General features: G+C 42.8%; 1 protein-coding gene across 1 annotated transcript in view; it reads right to left on the bottom strand.

Moving 5' to 3' along the window:
- The window catches only part of FERMT1 (FERM domain containing kindlin 1), a 47,924-nt gene that overhangs the window by 10,754 nt on the left and 16,891 nt on the right, over positions 1-20,279 (bottom strand). The window contains exons 4-10 of the mRNA XM_066595680.1: positions 17,038-17,178; positions 16,586-16,799; positions 12,525-12,627; positions 10,142-10,249; positions 7,857-7,988; positions 4,473-4,522; positions 1,844-1,968 (exon numbers count right to left, since the gene is read on the bottom strand). Coding sequence (XP_066451777.1) covers positions 1,844-1,968; positions 4,473-4,522; positions 7,857-7,988; positions 10,142-10,249; positions 12,525-12,627; positions 16,586-16,799; positions 17,038-17,178 — 873 coding nt within the window. The remainder of the gene's footprint in view (positions 1-1,843; positions 1,969-4,472; positions 4,523-7,856; positions 7,989-10,141; positions 10,250-12,524; positions 12,628-16,585; positions 16,800-17,037; positions 17,179-20,279) is intronic.

Genomic DNA, 20,279 nt, shown 5'->3' with positions numbered 1-20,279 from the left:
AACCAAGTGGTCGTATTCATGGAGGTACTTGAGGCTTACGTAGAATTCTCGCGCCTTAGTCCAAAGGAGGTTTTAATGTATGACCGTTACTTCACGGTATATTCAACAGAATAACAGCTCACTCACTGACTACTTGTTGTAGCAGAAACTTCCAATGCGTACTCTTGGCACGTTGGAGGTGGAGGCGCCTGGGTGAAAAGAAGCTGGCGCTCACCAGACGCACAGAGTACCCGATGCCAGGAAGAATGTCTGCAGAGAATTGAGTAGGGGCTGTAGGTCTGTTCCTACCAGCTGAATCTGAGGGATTGGTGCAGCACCCATCGGAAGGCTCTCTTACTTCTCTCCAGAATACCAAATTGGAAAGACCTCAAGGTCACGCGGTTGTGTCCTTTAATATTACATGTGTGTTGCCAGATGTCTCCACATCCCATGTGTAGTCCCGCAGCCAATCAGCACCCACTATATGGAAGTAATACTAGACTATATCCATACTTATACTATTAAGTGACCAGAAGAGGTTGTACATGGACACAATACAACTTCAACCAACATTACCTTTTACACAATATTTCCCTGGGGTACATTATTCTCACACCCACCCATTACATATCTGGCAAAACCTAATATACACATAGCTGATAAAACCTGCATAGAAATATAAACCCACTGTCAGTACTTGCATGAAAATCTTGCACCCTTTTTAATGCACAGGATAAAACCTCCAACAAAACTGCAGCACAATCCATGGGCCATTGCCTGTGTAAGGCATGTGGGCCTTCATGCAGAATTGCCACAGGCAGATTTGCAACAAAATGCAGAAAAGTCCAGGCGAATTTCCCATTGGTATACTTACCTTCCAAATGTATATTATCCAAGTAGATGATGGAAAAGTACCTCCACAGTGCCACCTGTTGGAACGAAGCTTCTCTATGAATCAATGTCCAACTTTTCAACAGGCCTTTCAATATGACTAAGGATATAAGCTAAATCAGAGTCTTCTCCAGATAGAAAAGAAACTCCTCTATAGAAGGGCTGTTTTGAGGTACTTTTCCATCCCTCATTTGCATACCTTTTTTCCTAGGAAGCACTGCACGGCCTGTATAAGACTAACTATGCCAACCTGGTGCTCTCCTCAAGTGGAAACTTTATTCTCCCAGAATAAGTAGTACGAACTAAGAATTGGGAGATAAATGGAAGGGTCTCTAACTGCAAGATCAGAACACACAGTTTGTAGTGTATATTCATGGAGACACATGGGTGCTGTAGACACAAAATTATACATTCTTGAAGGGAACCTTGCTCAGTTGTGGCACCTACGGGATTTAATGGTACCTCCTTATGCCTTCAACTTCAAATGAAAGGATGCTGAGTTTTTATCTGTCTGATTCCATATGATAAACATTGTTTAATGTTCCCTTGGATGGCATACTACGGAGATATTTTTAAGGAGACTGTCACCATAATGCACAGTGGGCATGGACTTCCCCACATTCTACAGTCCAGAACCAAAGGGACTCCATTTGTCTCTCCACAGACTGTTGACCCACGTCACAGGCTCTCACCAGCCAAGCCAGAAAAGGGGCAAATGAGCCGAAACAGCTGTCTGTGCATGGTTTTCTAGCTTGGTTTCCTATTCCCAATCATTGTTTTACAGACTTTAAAAAGTCGTACATTGATTTGAAGAAATGCTGCCATCCAATAGGTGGCGCTGCAGAGGTATTGTTCCATCCTCCTGATTGGCACAGACTGCATGCACACAGCTCTGATCCTAATCCCCTGGGTATTAGTTATCACTCCATTCCTCTACTGTAGACATTTCTTTTTATTTGTACATTTTTCTTACCTCTCAGGTTTAGTTTTTCGACAGGTTCTCCATGAGCGGCTTCTTTGTTCTTAAAATAAGATATTGATGTATCTTTAAAAACAAACCAATATTGCTTGTAAGCTTTGAGTGTTAGCTTTTTAGGTCTGAAAGACAAACAGAAGCGGATTATCAGCTACTTGTGTGAACACTAAAGATCTCTTATCACCATATTAGTTTGCTAGACCTCACCTATATTGATTCGACATCTGTGTGCTACTTCTCTTAACTCCTTCAGGCGCTTTTAGATGGAATGATTATCGTTAAAAAAAAAATCGTTCCAACGCGTGAAAGTGACCAATATTCGTTCAGTGTAGACGCAGCCAACAACCTTTTCGCTCGTTGTTCATTTTATACAAGCCTAAACCCATCGTTGGCTCGCTCACTTATCGTTCGGTTTAAACAGCCATCGTTCAGTACCTCTCAGTCACTTATACAGCGAATGTGAACGACTGAACGATTTCTCGTCTTAACGAGCCAACGCTGTATCTGTCTTTATAAACAGGCTGCCAGAATAATCGAGTAAACTCTGACATCGTTCGCTCATTCAAACGAGAATAACATTGAATGCTAGTTATACTGTATATACTCCTACTTATCGGCACAGTAAGGCAGGGTTCACACAGGGCGGATTCCCGTTGGAAATCTCGCGGTTTGGCTGCAGAAAAAAACGCGAGATTTCCGCCGGGAGAACCGCCGCGGTTTAAGCCTCGGCGGCTTTGAAGCGGCCCGGCCACATGCTTTTCCGTTGCGGCCGGCTCTCCCATAGAGGAGAGCACGGCCGTGACATAAATAAACAAAAAAACGAAAGTAAACAGACATGCTCAATCTTTGGAAACCGCGGCTGCGGCGGCCGCAGCCGCGGTTTCAGCCGGATTTACCCCTGCGGATTAGCCGTCCCGTGTGGACGAGGTTTCTGAGAAACCTCGTCCACATGGCTGGCCAACCCCGAGATTAGTGGCCACGGGCGGATCTGCTGCGGCAAAACCGCGGCAAATCCGACCTGTGTGAATGCAGCCTAAACCACATTGGTCAAAAATATGCAGAAGAATTAGGGCTTTAACTCACTAGCAGTTTTTTAACTCTCCGATATTGCCGTGTTTTTTTACTGCAATTGTCAATGTGACTTTCTAATGTCCCATATGCACAAATATGCGCTTCGGCAATGCGATTTTAACATTAGAAAGTCCCATTCACATTTGCAGTAAATAAATGCAGCGATATAGCAGCGTTAAAAAAACGCTAGTGGGTAAAAGCCCTTAGGGCTCCTGTCCTTTACCCACTGACTGGAAGCAGAGGGGAGTATTATTAATGAATTAATGAAAGGGGCATTATTACTGACTGCAGACGAAAGGGGATTATTAGTAAATGGAGCTAAAAGGGAGCATTAATACTGACTGGGGTGAAGTGGGGGCATAAAAAAAGACATTATTACTCAGTAGGGGAGCTTTTACTGTGTGGAAGTCACTCTAAGCAGCACTCACTATGTGGTTTTTACAGGGGGCACAAAAATAGCAATACTATTACTGTGTGGAGCATCACGGGTGGCATTGTTACAATCTGGAGCACTGTACATGGGGAGTTTGTATAGAAGTGTGGAAAAAGCAGGGAAGATGCTGGAAAACCAAGGAGTAAAAGATATCTGTGTATTAGAGATGATCGAACATGTTCGGCCCCGCCCCTTTTCGCCCAAACACCGAACTTTGCGAGTACTTCCGTGTTCGGGCGAAAAATGTTCGGCGGTCGCCGTGGCAGCGCGGGGGGGTGCGGCGGGGAGTGGGGGGGAGAGGGAGAGAGAGAGGGCTCCCCCCTGTTCCCCGCTGCTGCCGCCCGCGCTGCCACGGCGACCCCCGCCCCCCGGCGGCCCCCGAACATTTACGCCCGAACACTGAAGTGTTCGGGAAAGCCGGTGTCCGGGTGCGTAAGTGTCCGTAACGGACACGTTCGATCATCTCTACTGTGTATCATTCTGCAGAGACAAGTTTTGACTGAGAGACGTCATCATGGTGGTCTGGGCTGGACAGAGAAGAAAGGGGAATTCGACTTCAGATGGGAAGTCACCTAAGATCACTGGAGGTACTGCACTGTACTGCTATGTAATCATTTATAAAGATCACCGGGTACGGATTTTGACTTTGTTTTAGATGCGGAAATGCTGCAAAATTTTGTGCTGTGGAAATTCCACAACATTTCTGCTACATGTAAACATACTCAAGTGGTAAACTTTTTGCTTTCTTATCCACTTATCTGTCTTTTGTGAAATTTTAAATAATCTTGGAAAACCCCCTCTGTTAAAACAGTGCTGAAAATAGCTTTATAATAAATTGTACACTATTAATCGACATAGTATTTGCAGAATAACAAGCCCATATCATGCTAGACTGCATAACTTCATTGTGAAACTAGGCTTGGTTAGGAAGTGCAAATGTTGACTTAGGTTAATAATTAAACTGGAGGCTAAACTTTGAAGTATACAGAGAACTGCCAGATGCTGTGGAGTGAATGGTGTAACTACTGGCCTATAAGGAGACTACAAATACATGTCTGAAAACATATGGGTGAGGACGAGAGGGGGCGGGGGGGGGGTGGAATACATGATGGGAATACATACCTGAAAAGTTTAAGATTATCTGCAAGTTTTGGAATATCTGTGATATCCTCCTGTGGAATAGAAAAACACAATTAAAAGTCTTTATGTGAGTGGGAAATGTTCTAAAAGGGGTATTGCCTCCATAGAAAATTATGGGACATCCACAGGATAAGTTATAAATGCCACGGGTGGGTCTCACCCCTGGGACCCCTGCCCAACCCTCTCTTTGCCTGGTAAGGAGGCTGTCCGAGAATAAATGAACATATGACCGCAAAATTTACTTTATTCTGGTGTTCGGGAGTTTTGGAAATAGCTATGTAATCTTGTAAATACCTATCAAATAATAAAGGTGCCTACACCAGTTATATATAGGTGATGGATGACCTAAACACATGACTTCTCAGTTTGGCTGTGTTTTCATGTTTTTCCCATGGAGAGTAATAAGGTAAGCTGCTGCCAAAAAACTGTGGTAGCTGATTATCTCCAGGGGGGTATAAAAGGATCGGGCACTAAAAATTCAGTATGCCCAATCATATTTCCCCCAACATTATCAGGAGAAAGTTAAGAAGCCCCCTGCATATTAGAGAGCCAACCAGCCTGACCAAAACCAGTGGGTTCAGACAACTATAGTCTAATGTACATGTTGGCTTTTATGCTAAATGTATTCGGCATGCCATAAAAGTCTATAGAGGGAATACCCTTTAACTACATTCAGTGGATATTTCAAGTAATGATAAAGCAGTTCTCTATGATGTAGAGACTAATGCAGGGGTGCACAACCTTTTTTGGTCTGAGGGCCACATTGGAAATTGTGCAAGGGTCCACAATAATATTTGGATGGCTCTAGTAACAGTCCGGATGGCTTTCTTAAGAACAATTGGGGGCATTCTGCTAGCAAAAGTGCTTCTTGATATAAATTAGTTTGGGATAGAAGGAAGAAAAAGGTCAGGGGCTCTGGGGAAGAGGAGGCCAGAAGAGAGGTGGTAGAGGATCTCTGAAGTTAGTCAAGGTGTCAGAGGCATTTCTGTGAGCAGAGAGGACCCAATTGGCATCAAGGGTTCTGAGACCAGAGCAGTAGGGAGGGCACAAGGTAACGGTGGCTCTGTGAGAGGATAGGGAGAGACACTGGATGCAGATAAAGTTGGATTACCAACACTCTCATAAATAAAATGTAACTTCTATTACATTTTGTATAAGTGAACACAGTGGGATGCACCGAATATAAACAGGAACGCTTACATGTTTCAAGACATATAATCCTGACTTGTAGTCGTTTTGCTAAGACTAAAGGTCCCTTTACACAGAACAACTGTTGGGTGCCTAAGTGCCCAACAGCTGTCCCACAAACTACTGCCCAACTAGAGTTGGTCATTCTGTGAATAGAGGCAGAATCAAAGATTGAGTGGTTCCTGTTTACATAGCCTGACAATCGCTTTGTTTTTAGTTCTGATTAAAACCAAGCGACTCCAATAGGTGATTTCTTGCTCAGTGCCGTGTTGGCGGCTGCATGTACATGGAACAATTATCACCCAACTTGGCTGTTTCCAGCGAGAATGCGGGCAGGAAGTCTACGTTAGCCAAAGAGTGCTTGCCTCCTCTTGGAAGGAAGGGCTCATTACACTCTGCAGGGGCTTGAAACCGCAGACACAGCTGATTGATTGCATGTGTTATCAGCTGTGTCTGTTCAGCGTCCGGCCGCACATGGTGCAGGCTGTGTACCCCTGGTCTAATGGACATGATATACACTATATAATACATAGGGTAATTGAGTTATATCCAATGGCTGCTTTACTTTTTCAGTTGAATTACTCCTATTATTAAGCAGAAGTGATCTGTGGCTCCAGAATGTCAGCAATGGGGCAAGTACATCCTGGGTAAATTATCAAAACTGGAGCAAAGAAGTATTAGAGGAATTGCCAGTAGCAACCAATCACATTCCTGATCAAATCTTCTAAAGGCCCTTAAGAAAATAAAAGAAGCTATTTGAGCTTTGATACATTTCTTAATTGCCCCTTGGGCCAGTAGTCTGTAAACTATGACCCTGTGTTTATAGGTATTTCTTGTTTGCATATCTTGTACAGACTACAAAGTGTTGATAAGCTAAAGGAAAGAGAATCCACTAGGGAAAGAATTAGAAATTACAATGCATGAAATCCCCTAATATTTTACCCTGTACAGTGTCGGCCTTAGGTTAGATATCACCCTGTCCAGAATGTATTTTGCCCCCCCCCCCTCTCCATTGTAAGAAAAAAAAACAATATATACTGCACTGACTGCCTGTATTCTGCAGAAAGCAAGAAGATAGGATACCTACACCAGAACAGCTTAGTGAATAAATAGTGAATCAGAACCAAACTCATAACATAAATACAGCACCAGAACCAAGCTCTTAACATACATACAGCATCAGAACCAAACTCAGTACATAGAGAGTATACCAGAACCAAGCTCAATACATGAACATAGTCAGAACCAAGCTCATAACATAAATATAGCACCAGAACCATACTTGGTACATAAATACAATACCAGTACCAAGCTCATAACATAAATACAGTAGCATAACTAGGCAATTGTGGTGGAAGGGAGCCATCAGAAGGGGGAAGCAGAGCTTGGAGGATGATTCATGAGGTACACAAGGCGCTTCTGCATGGAGGAAGAAGATCATCTGGCTGGGCAGACGTAATGGGAGGGGGATCGCACCCTGCCTACATCCACCTGGTACTCCCCCCTACAAGCTGGTGGTCGGTTCCCTGTGTGTGACTGCATGGGTCACATGTAGCTAAGGCCAGCCGTGACCTTGTATAACTCCAAAGTGGAAGCACAGTTTATTGAGACCCTATGAGCATGCAAACCCTTTAATACATTATTTACTTGCTTCATGAATCTGATGAAGAATGTGACAATGAATCAAGATTTTGTAGGGTCTACTACTAATCCCTATTAGAAGGCTCAAGTCTAAGGAGATTTGCCTCCAAAAATTACCACCTGACTATTAAAAGTTCTGCATCGAACAGTTCCCCATTGGATTATCAAACCCCCAACGGTGCTGTTATGTGCAGATATTCATATTATTATCTTCCTGAATCATAGAAGATGATTTCTACACTAGAGAAGTCAAAGGAAGAAAGACGCTCATAATTATACTGAGGTACAATGGCTCCATGTTTAATAAGTGTCTGACATCATAAGTGCCAGGTAAGGTAACCTGAAGCTTCTTAAGTAGTAGTTAACTGACCTACTATGCTACTATACATCAGTACGAGATGTCTGCTATGAGGGTCTGGAGGTTCTGGGTATACCATTCCAACCTAGTAATTACCACTGATATAATCCCACAAGCAGAAATGATGTCTACATCCCATAAGCGGAGAATATTACACATAAGTCAAAATCAACACTTACCAAAATTCTGTTGGATTTTCCCCCTTCCAGGGCTACTTCTAAATTAGAAAGTGCAGCTTCGATTTCATCTGTTTCTCCATCTGTCGTTAACTCAATTGAGTCAGCTGATAAGGATAATTTGCTTATATGGTACTATTATAGATAAAGAAGATATTCTACATTAGGATCAACGTGCACATTTATAAGTTATGCTTTTCAATACATAATATATACATTAGATACCATTAGTGGCAGCTGCAATGAATGGGAGTTAAAGCAATTCTCTGGTTTTGGGCCAAAATTCTGTCCTGGGACCAGAAGAGGGTAAGAGGTCTATTACCTGCATTTGTTGTCTGACGTCCCTCCAATTTGCCGATTCCAGCTCCCATTTTCTGCCATCTTTATAAATCCTAATCTCCTGAGAGCATAGGTAGCGTTAGACTACCAATGCACTGTACAGGCTCTCTAATTGACCAGAGCTGCTCATGTGATCAGCAACGGTCAATCAGGGAGCAGTACAAATATGGGGCCCAGAACTGGAGGACTGGAGAGGCGGCAAAGAAGAACGACTACAGGTAATTTACACCTCTCCCTCTCTTTTCCTGGGACAGAATATTGTGCGGAAACTGGATGGGAACTTTAACCCCTTGAGGATGAGGGTGTTTTGGTCTTAAAGGACCAGACACTTCGTAGGGATTTTACCTATGTGGTGGCTCTATTTTAATTCTTCATTTACCAAAATTATTTTTGTTGCATTTTTTTCTGTGACATATAGGGTCAGTTTTTATTATTTTTATTTATTTACTTTTTAAAGTTTTATTGCAGGTAGAAAGCTAAAAAAAAGTTTTTTTCTAAATTTATAGTTGTTTATTTTTAAAATTTGTATATTTACACTAAATCAAAAGTACAGGAGTTGGTTCCTCATTTTGTTTTGGATATGTCAACGGTTTTGTTTGGCGTCTACGGTAGTTCATTTTCTCTTTATATATTTTTATTTTATTCTGTAATTTTTAACTTTACCTACTTCTGTAACTTTTTTTTAAACATCTACGTCCTCCATGACGTTATATAAGACCTCTGGGGGTAGTTCACATTGTCTATTTTTTTCTTTTTATTTCACACTTTTCCACTGTAGCTGGGGTATCTATAGGAGCTGCATCCATAGGAGCCGCAGTTACAGGGGAAAACACCCCCTGTAGTGACAATACCTACTAACAGAGCTGATCTGGGTTTGCTAAGACCCTTCAGCTCTGCTGTGGCAGGGGACACCCAGCAGTCATGTGATCACTAGGTAAATAAGTAGAAACAACACTTCTGCCTTCTCTCTGCACTACATAGCACTCATTGAGCACTATGTAGCCTTTAAAGGGGAAGAAAAAAGCTGATAAACATTGCTTCTGCCTTCTCCTCCGAGTCCTCAGTTGTCACTAACAGCTGAAGATTCAACATGCACCTGCTACATTGCAGGAAGTTTAATCCTGCACGGTATTTGTACCATCAGCCAGGATTAAAGCCCAGGACCAAGCGCCATAAATTTACTGTGCCTGTTCCTTATGGGGTTAATAGAAAAGTGTCAATAGAAGGAAGAGATATAGTTCCTTCCACCAGGTAGCCACAAGGAGATGCATATGGAGCCTCTTCATTGCGTTGCTATCCTGCCTTTTGTAGGCCTTCACCAATATAAAAGTGGTGTATCTATTATAACTATGTGTTGTATCTAAGTCAGTACTATCATTACATGTATAACAGGACAATTTCAGTGGGTCCGGACAAGCTTGTAGTATGTGAGGGCCTCCTGATTCCCCCCCAATGGCAGATATCAGAGGAGATAAGGACAGGGGCGTAACTATAGAGGGTGCAGGGGATGCGGATGCACCCGGGCTCAGGAGCCTTAGGGGGCCCATAAGGCCTCTCTTCTCCATATAAGGAGCCCAGTACTATGAATAAAGTATTATAGTTGGGGGCCCTGTTACAGGTTTTGCATTGGGGCCCAGAAGTTTTAAGTTATGCCTCTGTGCAGTATGGTTTAGGTATGGGTACGGATACAGATACAGATAGAGGGGGGGGCCCCGGCTCACCTTTTGCATCAGGGCCCCTGAGCCTTTAGTTACGCCCCTGGATAAGGATCAAGGAGTTGAACTTCAACTGACCAATACTTTGGTTAAGCCGCCACTAGAGGAGTCTGGCAGATGCTTTCTCCCCTCCCTAATTTCAGAACACATGCACCTGTATACGGGTGTCAGGTGAGGTGGTTGTTGTGCAGAAGTGGTAGCAACAACAAAGGAAACTTTTAATGCAGAACTTACTTGTAGTGCTGCAAACATTAACATTTCTTCTTCAGTGCAGTCAATTTCTCCCAAGAGGATAGCCCATCGTGCTTGTTCAAACAACTGGTTGATACGGACCGCATCATACTGAATGATGGGAATAGAATAGATTAGATTTACACAAAGTTCAGCTTCAGCAGAGAAGATATTTTTGAGCACCACAAACAGTTACAAATCATTTTTAAGAATGTTTTCCACCTCTGAAATTGCATCTTCAGTGGTCCCTCAAGTTTCATTGGCCCAGATTACATTATTTAAAATTGCACTTGTCTTTCCTAGGCCACAGTTACCTTACAAACAATGTCATAGACAGGGCCAGTGTGTGGCACACGTGTTAGCTGGTAGATCCAGTCATTTCGGGTGGGAAGTCACTTGTGAAATACCTGTGAATCAGTACATCATATTGGGGGCACGTCAGCCAGTTACTGGGCCTTGTTATACTGACGTCCCCTGTTCATATGCCCTACTAGGGCTTATGAATGCCATAGAGCCAGAGCACCCTCTATGTCCCAGAACAGAAAGCGGAATCCGATCCACCCATGGACATGAGGCCTAAGACAAGAATTGCAATTCAGATTGTTTCTAGATGGTTTGTATTGTATTAGGACATTTTAGTAACTATGTATCTTAGTGAATTCCAATATAGGCTACATTACTAAGGCCAGCTTCACATAAGTGTATGCGAATGTTGCTTTATTGTGAGAGTAACGGCGTATTTTACTGTATTTTTTCATGAATGGCTTTGATTGGCTAACGCCAGACTAAGTTAGCCAATCAGAGTATTAGCTTTCTGGAGGCAGGGCATTCAAGCTCCGCTTGGAGAAAGCAATGCTCTGCCGACATGCACGAGGGAGCGACTGCCTGCAGCAGCGCCGCCGGAGGTGAGTATTGATTTTTTTTTCACACTGTATTCCCGGCATATAAGACGAAAAGTCGGGGGTTGTCTTATACGCCCCATCGTCTTATATGTAGGAAAATACAGTAATTAGTCTAATGAGTTGAAGGTGTCTTCTTTTTCCTGCACAATTACGCAGTGCTTCACACATCTCCTAGTGTAATAGGCGCGCATTTCTGCATCCCAATTGACTTCTACGGGGACTTTAGGTCCGCAGGAAAATAGAGTATGCTGCGCTATTTTTCTGCGACCGAAATGAGTAGGAAAATACACGCATGTGAACAAACGCATTGGAATCAATGGGTTGTATTCTCTGCATATTGTGTGCGCAAATTTAATCCTACATGTGAAACAAGATAACTGTCAGTTGTGATACACGTCACTGGTAGAAACATCAGGAACAAGAATATTTACAACAATCAAGTGTAAAACTCTCAGACGTTGGAGGAACACTACTTGCTTTTCTTTACTTTTTTGGGCTCTATGGAAGCCTATTTGCACCTTTAATTTGTGCTCTTTCAGCTGGTGGTTTATGATGTCTTTGTGGAGCTTCTTTCATGGTCAGGAGTTCCTGTTTCATCTTTAGTGATATTATGTATTGTTCTTGAATCTTAGCTACAGAAACTACATATGACTGTTCGTGGGACACCAGAACTAATGTTGTACTCATTAATAATGTATGCGGCTACTTATCTTGTGACACCTTACTGCTGGGGTCTTTCTGCTTAAAGGGGTTGTCTGCCCTTTTTTTCCACTGATGACCTATCCTCTGGTGTAATGTAGTGTGGTGTAGTGTAGCTGGCCGGACGTTGTCATAAGTGGACAATGGAGGAAGTGTGGGCGCAGGCTTCACTCCCACGAAATGATTGGCATACATGCTGTTACGGCACTTCCTGCTCCTCTCCTGATCAGGACTGGATGTGAGGTTCTGACAAGCAGAGAAACAGGAGTGGAGGAGCAGCATGGCTCCCATTGATTTCATGGACAAGGTTGGCTTTGAAACAACGCTCCCTTGGCAATTCTTTCTTGTGTACATAAATCTGCTGTATTTTTGGCTTGTCTGTAGGCTTTCAAGATGTTAATTCATCAGGGTTATGGGCCACATCAACTCGATACAGTGTAAACACAATGGCCTCATTTATCAAAACTGCATATAAAAAACTGTCTTTGTTTTCTGTAGCAACCAATCAGAACAAAGCTTTGACCTGTTTAATAACGAAACTCCACTCTCTCATTGGCTCCTGTAGTCATGTGACTTAACCTTGATCATTCTTGCTGCAAGTGTTGCTGATCATTCCTCCAGCAACCATGTTTTTTTTGGAATCGACTGTGACCATTTTTTTCCATGTATCTGCCTTCACCAATACATTCTACAACATTAGTCTACAAAATGGCAAGCTTTGATGAGCAATGCAAAAAAGTGGACTTTGATCGTTCTTTTCCCAAGCCCTTCATATATTTTCTTACCTTTGGATTTAGATCAAAGAAGCAGTAATACTTAAATCTCAGTAAAAGTAGGTCATCTTCTTGAATGCCTTGTTCTGTAAGAGACCTCGATGAATCCAACCACCTGGAAAAAAAGCAGAGTACATCATAAGATTAAAGGATTTCCTACTCTCTGTTATCATGGCTGTATAAGGACGTGTTGTCCATTGCCAAGTGACTGCAGCAACCAATTGCTGGCCCCTTCTGTGACTTTACCATGATTGACGCATCAGCAGCATAGCCAGTACTTTATGATCATGGTTGTGTAGTACCACACAAAGTGCCATCACTGTGTGATAACACCAAATGGTCGGGGACCTTGGTAATTAGTTACTAGAGGTAGGCACAGCATCTAAGAGTGAGTTTACGCATCGCAGATTTGCTGAATTTTAGCTGAGGAGTTCACGTTAAAATCCAACAGCAATGTACAGTATAATGTAAGAGGCTTTGACAGAACCCGGAAAAATTCTACACAGAAAAGAGTCCCCAGGGAAAAGCAAGGGTGTGTTTCAAGTAACTCAAAAATTTGTAATGCAGGCAGGGATAACCTATACAGGTGCTGGCTTGCTGATGTTGACTGTGGTGAAAGAGAATGGCTGCGCTTTACTAAAATGCATAAAATTGGAACCTGGAACATACATGGAATGAACATTGACAACGAAGTTCAATGATTAGACATTGACCTTCTGAGATTCAATGAACTTCAGTGGACAGGGAACGGATACATTTCCAATGGCGATTTCAGAGTTTCCTACTCAAGAAGTGAAAACATCCGAAGGAATAGTGTTGCCTTCATAGCGAACAAAAAAGACTGGTAAAGCTGTCTGTGATTTCCCAGCCATAGGCGATAGAATCATGACCATCCGCATCAACTTAAAACCTCACAACATATCAGTAATACAAATTTATGCCCCTACCACTAATGCAACAGCTGAACAATTCAAAACCCTTTATGCTGATGTCCAAGAAACCGTGCAGGAAATCCCAATAAAGGACATCGTTTACATCATCGGCAATTTCAATTCCCAAATTGGCACAGAAGAAACACTGGAAATTTGGCTTAGGAGAATGAAATGATGCTGGTGACCGACTTCCAATATTACTAAGAAAACCAATTAATGATTATAAACACATCATTCGCACAACAAAAACGTTGCTTGTAGACCTGGACGTCTCCTAATGGAGTTAACTGCAGTTAGGCCTCCTTTCCACGGACGGATTTCCGCCGCATAATACGCGGCGAAAATCCGCCGCGTTGCCCGCAGCTATTAGGTTCTATTGAACCTAACAGCTCAATGCTCACGATGCGGAATTCCATCGCGGAATTCCGCAACGTGAAATCTCCCGTCCTCACCTGCGGCATGCTCTATTGTACGCGCGGGTGTACGCGCGGCCGGCTTCCATTGCAGTCAATGGAAGCCGTCCGCTCACGCTATCTTCCGCTGTAGCACAGCGGAAGATAGCGTGAAATCGCCTCTCCGCCCACCGCCGCCACGTCATATGACACGGCCGGCCGCGTCATGTGACGCTGTGGGCGTGTCTTGTGACGTGGCCGGCGTGTCACATGACGCTGCGGCGCGTCACGCCGAAGTGTCATGCGGGACCCAGAACGCCGGATCCGCTGGTAAGTATGGGGTCTCTGGGGGGCGCCGTGACGGGCTTCGCCGCGGAATATTCCGCGGCGGAGCCCGTCACGGCCGTGTGCAGCCGGCCTTAAATCGATTTTATTTTGTGCATCCAAAAGTGAAAAAGTTCAGTTCTAGCAGCAAAAACGTTTCAAGGCACAGATTGTGGCTCTGACCACCGACTGCTTGTTGCCAAAATCAACCTACATTTCTGCAATCACAGAAAAACAGCAGCAGCATTGAAGTTCAATACTGACTCTCGCTTATGCAGGAGAAGTAAAGAATCATTTCAGATTGCTTTATACTTTTGAAAAAGAGCCAGACGAACTATAGACAGAAATTAAAAGCATTACAATCGAAACAGCAAACAAAAATATACCATGCAAAAGAGCAACAAAAAAAAAACAACCTGGCTATCAGCAGACACCATCCAGATAGCCGACATGAGTGCTGCTCAAGTCCCTGCCAGTCCAGATGCTAACAGCAGTGCATCGCAAGATTTGGGCAACCAAATTGTAGCCAATAGATTAGGCAAGGTCAGTTATTGTGCCGCTTCCCAAAAAAGGTGACACAAGAGAATGCTCAAAGTACCAGATGATATCCCTAAGATCCCATGCAAGCAAAATTCTATTGGAGATTATAAAAAAAATGCATGACAGCGAAAGTGGAACGGAAACACCCTGATGCACAAGCCGGTTTTCTCAAAGGAAGAGGAACAATAGACCAAATTGCAATTCTCTGATGGGTCATGGAAAAGTCCCGGGAATACCAGAAGGATTACAGCAAAGCCTTCAATTGCGTTGAACATGACTAGCTGTGGCCATGCCTTAGACAAATGGGAGTCCCGAGACATCTAGGGCAACTCATACAGTCGTAATATGTGAACCAAGAGCATATGGTCAGGATCTCCAATGGTATCATGGAATAGTCTAGAATCAGGAAAATCGTATGCCAAGGCTGCATCTTATTTCCTGCATTGTTCAACTTGTATGCAGGGGCAATCTGGAAGCAATGCAATTTAGACAAATCCAACATCGGAGTCCAGATCAGTAGAAGAAACATCAACAATCTCAGATTTGCAGATGATACAACCATGCTGGCAGAAAGTCAGGAAGATCTTGAACAACTGATAGTAAAAGCTAAGTGAAAGAAGCAGGCCTATACTTGAATATCAAGAAAAATAAGATCATAACAACAACTGGTAGTGGTACAGGAAAAATCAAAATCAACAGTGAAGAAATCAAAGCCGTTCAAGACTTCATCTTCCTCGGATTGAAAATCAACCACAATGGAGAATCAGGACCGAACGAAATAAAACAACACCGCAATGTTAAGTACCAATAAGATCTGGAAAAACAAAGACATAAGCATTGAAACGAAATGCGGGATAGTTGATGCCATCATTATCCCATTCACAACTTACAGCTGCGAAAGTTGAACACTGAAGAAAATGGATTAAAGGAAGATTGATGCCTTCAAACTTTGTTGCTGGAGGAAACTACTACAAATTCCTTGGACCACCAAGACCACATCAAACCAAAGTTTTCATTGGAGGGCAAAATTATGAAACAGAGACTCTGATACTTTGTCAGCATAACGCGAGCTAATTCATAAGAAACATTGATAATGCTTGGAGTGGTCAGCGGTAAAAGAAGACCTGGCCACCGAAGAACGCACTGGCTTGATACTATCAAAACTGAAAGATGCAGCACAAAACAGAACCGTGTGGAGAAGTCTGATCCATAAAGTGTCCGTGAGCCGGTCCCAACTAAATGGATAAAAATAAGATTTGTAGAACAGTTTTTTAAGGTTATGAAATTTTTTTTTACTTATAGCAATGCTGAAAACAAGATCATAAAATAGCACTAGAACATTTATCTAATTCATTCCTCTGCCTTCTACTGGGGGAAATTACAGCCGACTCCATAATATAAGGAACATGCTATGAATGTCCAGTGGACCTTGGTTCTCTTCTCTGTGGTTCATACTCTCTCTCCTTTCCTTTCCCCCCACCTTTTTGTCCCTTTATTTCTTAGCTTCTTGAGTCTTATTTTATATCTCTCTATTCTTCCTTCTGTTTACATTTGATTAGAATTTTTGTCTTCAAGTTTTTTTCTTTTAGTTCATTTGTTTGAAATTGTAAAATGGTTTTTATATATTCTGACTTGTTGTTCGACCAATTTCTTATGCATACTGCTAAGGCTGCTAACCCAAGTCAACCTTTACAAGTCAGTTATTACAATTTGTATGTAAGTATTTGAAGGGTATTTTTACTCTAATACTTGCTGTCCTTGTTCCTTGAGCTTCCATTGTAGGTACACTACAGGCCTAAAGGTCATATAAAACCAAGCCAAGCTAAGCTGTATATCTCCTAAGTGTATAATCAGTGAAAGGTGGAAATGATGACTGGTGACTTACCCAAAGTTAAGTCTTGCTTTATCAATCAGTGTCCGAGGTTGATACATTTGAGTGAGGATTTCGGAAGAGGAGATTGGCTGGCTAAGAGCTAAGATGTTGCAGTTTTGATCTGCCAGTGGACTATCCGTGAACCATGTGATTGTGGAAGACGCAGGCGTACCATTGACAGGATCGTACATGGGTGTCATAGTTTTGCTGTATAATCCAGGGCTACCTGCAAAATATGATAATTATCAACCATCAGTTGAGTTGTTTGTTGAGTTATTAAAGTCATGGATAATTAAGCATCCCTTCTGATAACAGATAAAAATGTCCACCTCACCTAGAGAAACTAGCATTAGTATATACTGCCTAGTACGATACAGAAAACAGATTATGTTACAGGAAAGAGACAGAAGCAAATTTATATACAAGACTGTTTATTATGGTCATGAAACATTCATTGTCTTTACCTAATGAGCCGGAATTACTTGTTGGACTGTCCAAGTTTATAACTTCTTCCAGCATTGTTTCCTTGGTATCTTTTTTCTTTTTCTTCCTCACAAAATCTTCCACAGGCTTTAGCAAAGAAAGTTCTTCAGGTCTTCTAATATCTAAGACCATAAAATCAGTTTATTAAACTCACTAGCATTCACACACTTGTACTGATGGCCATAGGCACAAAGATTCAGCTGTCATCGAGAGACAATATAATATTGGCAGCTTTCAAGATTGAGAAAGGTTACTTGAGGCATTTTCTGCTTTCTATGAGACCAACTAGCCCTAAATTGTGGAAATCAGCTATCCCTCCCTCAATACCAATGTGGATCAAGAATGTTGTGTTCGTGCAGGGCATAAGTATGGTGCCCCTCACGGATGGCACCTACCTGACCAAGACATAATTAATGTCTACAGTAGACCAATACAGACATATATTATATCACCAGAATGTGAGGAACACACATCAGAAACCTATGGAGCCTAATCTGTCTCTAGCTGAAGGCTAGGAAAGATGTTTAAAACAGAAGAAAAGAGCAATACATATAATACGGTGTTTGGTAGAAATGAATAAGCCCCCCCATAGAATAAATAGCAGCAGATACTCAGCTGATAGGAGTCCGCTGCCTCACCAAACACCTCACGCAGGAGAATAACCGGCGCCCATGTAGAGGCGGGCTCAGAATAAATACATTTCCATTATGGCTGATTGGCCAGCCATGGGGAACACCTTCCTGTCAGCCAACCAGTCCACAGGCCACAGGGAGATATTGTAATAGGTGTGTGAAGAAGGGCACATTACATACAGAGCCCACTGAGGGATTTCACAGATGGCAACCCCAAGGGCCTTCTGCAGTGACAGAAACAAAGAACTCATGGCACCTAGCGCATGCACTGAAAGTGCGTTTATGTGGATGGGGCCAACATCATGAGAAATACTTCCAATGCTTATCTCTGATGGAGAGCATGAACAATATGTATGCAGTCCATAACATACTGTAGTAATTCACGATCTTATTACAACCCATTTTTCTTTTTTTTATGCACTTAGGGCCATAATTCCATTGTAATCTCTGAAATCATTTGATTTACTTGCATATTTTGCAGCATCGTTGCCTCTTTCCTGTTTTCTTTTGAGAGTTTGGATATACAATCAGGGAACGCGGGATGAAAGCTGAGTATTTATATTCTATAGACCGTCCCATTCGCTTCATTATTTGGAATAGAACAAGCTCAGGCGTGCTTTGTAATGCTGGAGTTATATCTACATTACTCAATGACACTCCTGATCCCCCAGGCTATCTGTATTTTCTGCCAGCTGCTGCTATGTTGTGGGCGCTTGCTTTCATTCTAAGCTGAAGTTGGCATTCAGAACAATAGACATTATTATAGAAAACAATGAGCCATTTTCTGACTTTGTCTGTATGCCACAGTGATTGCTTACACAATAACCGATTTGAAGGATGTAGCAAAGATGATGAGGTAGGAGTGCAAATATAGTACAGAGGGTCCCATAGCATTGAATAAAGATGATGCCAACTTCCTGGCTGGTCCACGTTACTGCAACCAATAATTTGGGGAAATTGAGCACTTAGGTGTTGCCGGTGCACGGCTGCAACAGCCATCTTGGCTCGCCTACTGCTGCGGTTAGTCAGAGTTTACATTTCTGCGTCAGGCGTCCTTTCCAGTGCACAGTTACTTGCTCCCACCTGTAGGGCACGTGCATGCTCCCGCCTGTAGGGCATATGCATGCTTCCGCCTGTAGGGCACGCGCATGCTTCCGCCTGTAGGGCACGTGCATGCTTCCGCCTGTAGGGCACGTACATGCTCCCACCTGTAGGGCACGTACATGCTCTCACCTGTAGGGCACGTACATGCTCCCACCTGTAGGGCACGTGCATGCTTCTGCCTGTAGGGCACGTACATGCTCCCACCTGTAGGGCACGTACATGCTGCCACCTGTAGGGCACGTACATGCTCCCACCTGTAGGGCATGTGCATGCTTCCGCCTGTAGGGCACGAGCATGCTCCTACCCTCATAAAGAGCCAGTTCTCAATTTGCTAAATTGTCTCCAACCTATCCTCCTGTCAACCCTGGCTAAAATAGGCATTCTTCCTCCAAGAAGGTTCTGATTTGGTTCCACCTGTTGTGCAAGCCTGATCCATTGTTTGTGTGTGTCGGTTTTCCGATTCCTGCTTGTTCATGACTATCCTTCCTTCTCCATTCCTGACCTCAGCTGCGATTATTGGACTACTCTTCCTGCCAGCTGCCTGCCTCGACTTGGACTATTTATCATATTGCACTTGTTCTACCAGCCATGACCTTTTGCCTGACTTCCATACTGAAGTTTATGCGCTTATCCTGACCTCGGGTAAGTCGCTTAGTTACATTGCAGGTCTCATATAGAATCAGCTGCCACATAACTGAGACTACTTCTGTGAGTAACAGCTTGGGAACCCTGCAGCAAAAACCAGATCCCAACTGGTGGGGTGAAAGGATGAAAACAGGGATACCCTAGATGCTGCCACCAGATTTAGCTCAAAGACAAATTAGTGTGGCAAAGTGGCTCCACATCTGCTTACTGACACTAGGGCTTGTTTGCTCCACTGAGCTTCATCCCAAGGTTTGTATAGACTAAGAGGAAAATGACCCTCAGATAGTCAAGGGTGAAGTCTACTTTAGGTAAAAGTTTATGTAAATAGCATTAAATAACTATCTGGGCATTATTATCCTATATGCAGAAGTATTGTCAATCATTCACAACCAGAATTTCACATCAGAATAAAGTTAATATTCATGGGAAGGAATTTTAGATAAAGGAATCAATTTAGGGAATTTTTAAAAATCTATTAAAAAAAAGTATATGTGTTGCTTATTCTATGAGGCTCAGTTCTTGGTACGGTTGCCTTTCAGTACTGGGGTCTGAGGTTCAAATCCCATCAAGGATAATATGTACATGTACTTTGAAAAACTCCATCCATATGTTGTCCTTGGACAAGATTTGAACCTAGAACTCCAGCACTGCAAGGCAGCAGTGCTAACAACTGAGCCACCACACCTATGCTTTCTGCTAAGAACAGCAAGGATAAATGCTAAGAAAACATAAAAACCCCACCCAGAGGAGGAGAAGAACATGAAGAAGGATCACATTCAAATCTATTGGAGGGCAACATCTGCATGGACTATTTTATGTTCTCTGTGTGTTTCTCCACCTTC

This window comes from Eleutherodactylus coqui, chromosome 3 (genome assembly GCF_035609145.1).
Source record: "Eleutherodactylus coqui strain aEleCoq1 chromosome 3, aEleCoq1.hap1, whole genome shotgun sequence".
In the NCBI taxonomy this organism is placed as follows: domain Eukaryota; kingdom Metazoa; phylum Chordata; class Amphibia; order Anura; family Eleutherodactylidae; genus Eleutherodactylus; species Eleutherodactylus coqui.
This window is presented reverse-complemented; position numbering and strand designations above follow the sequence as displayed.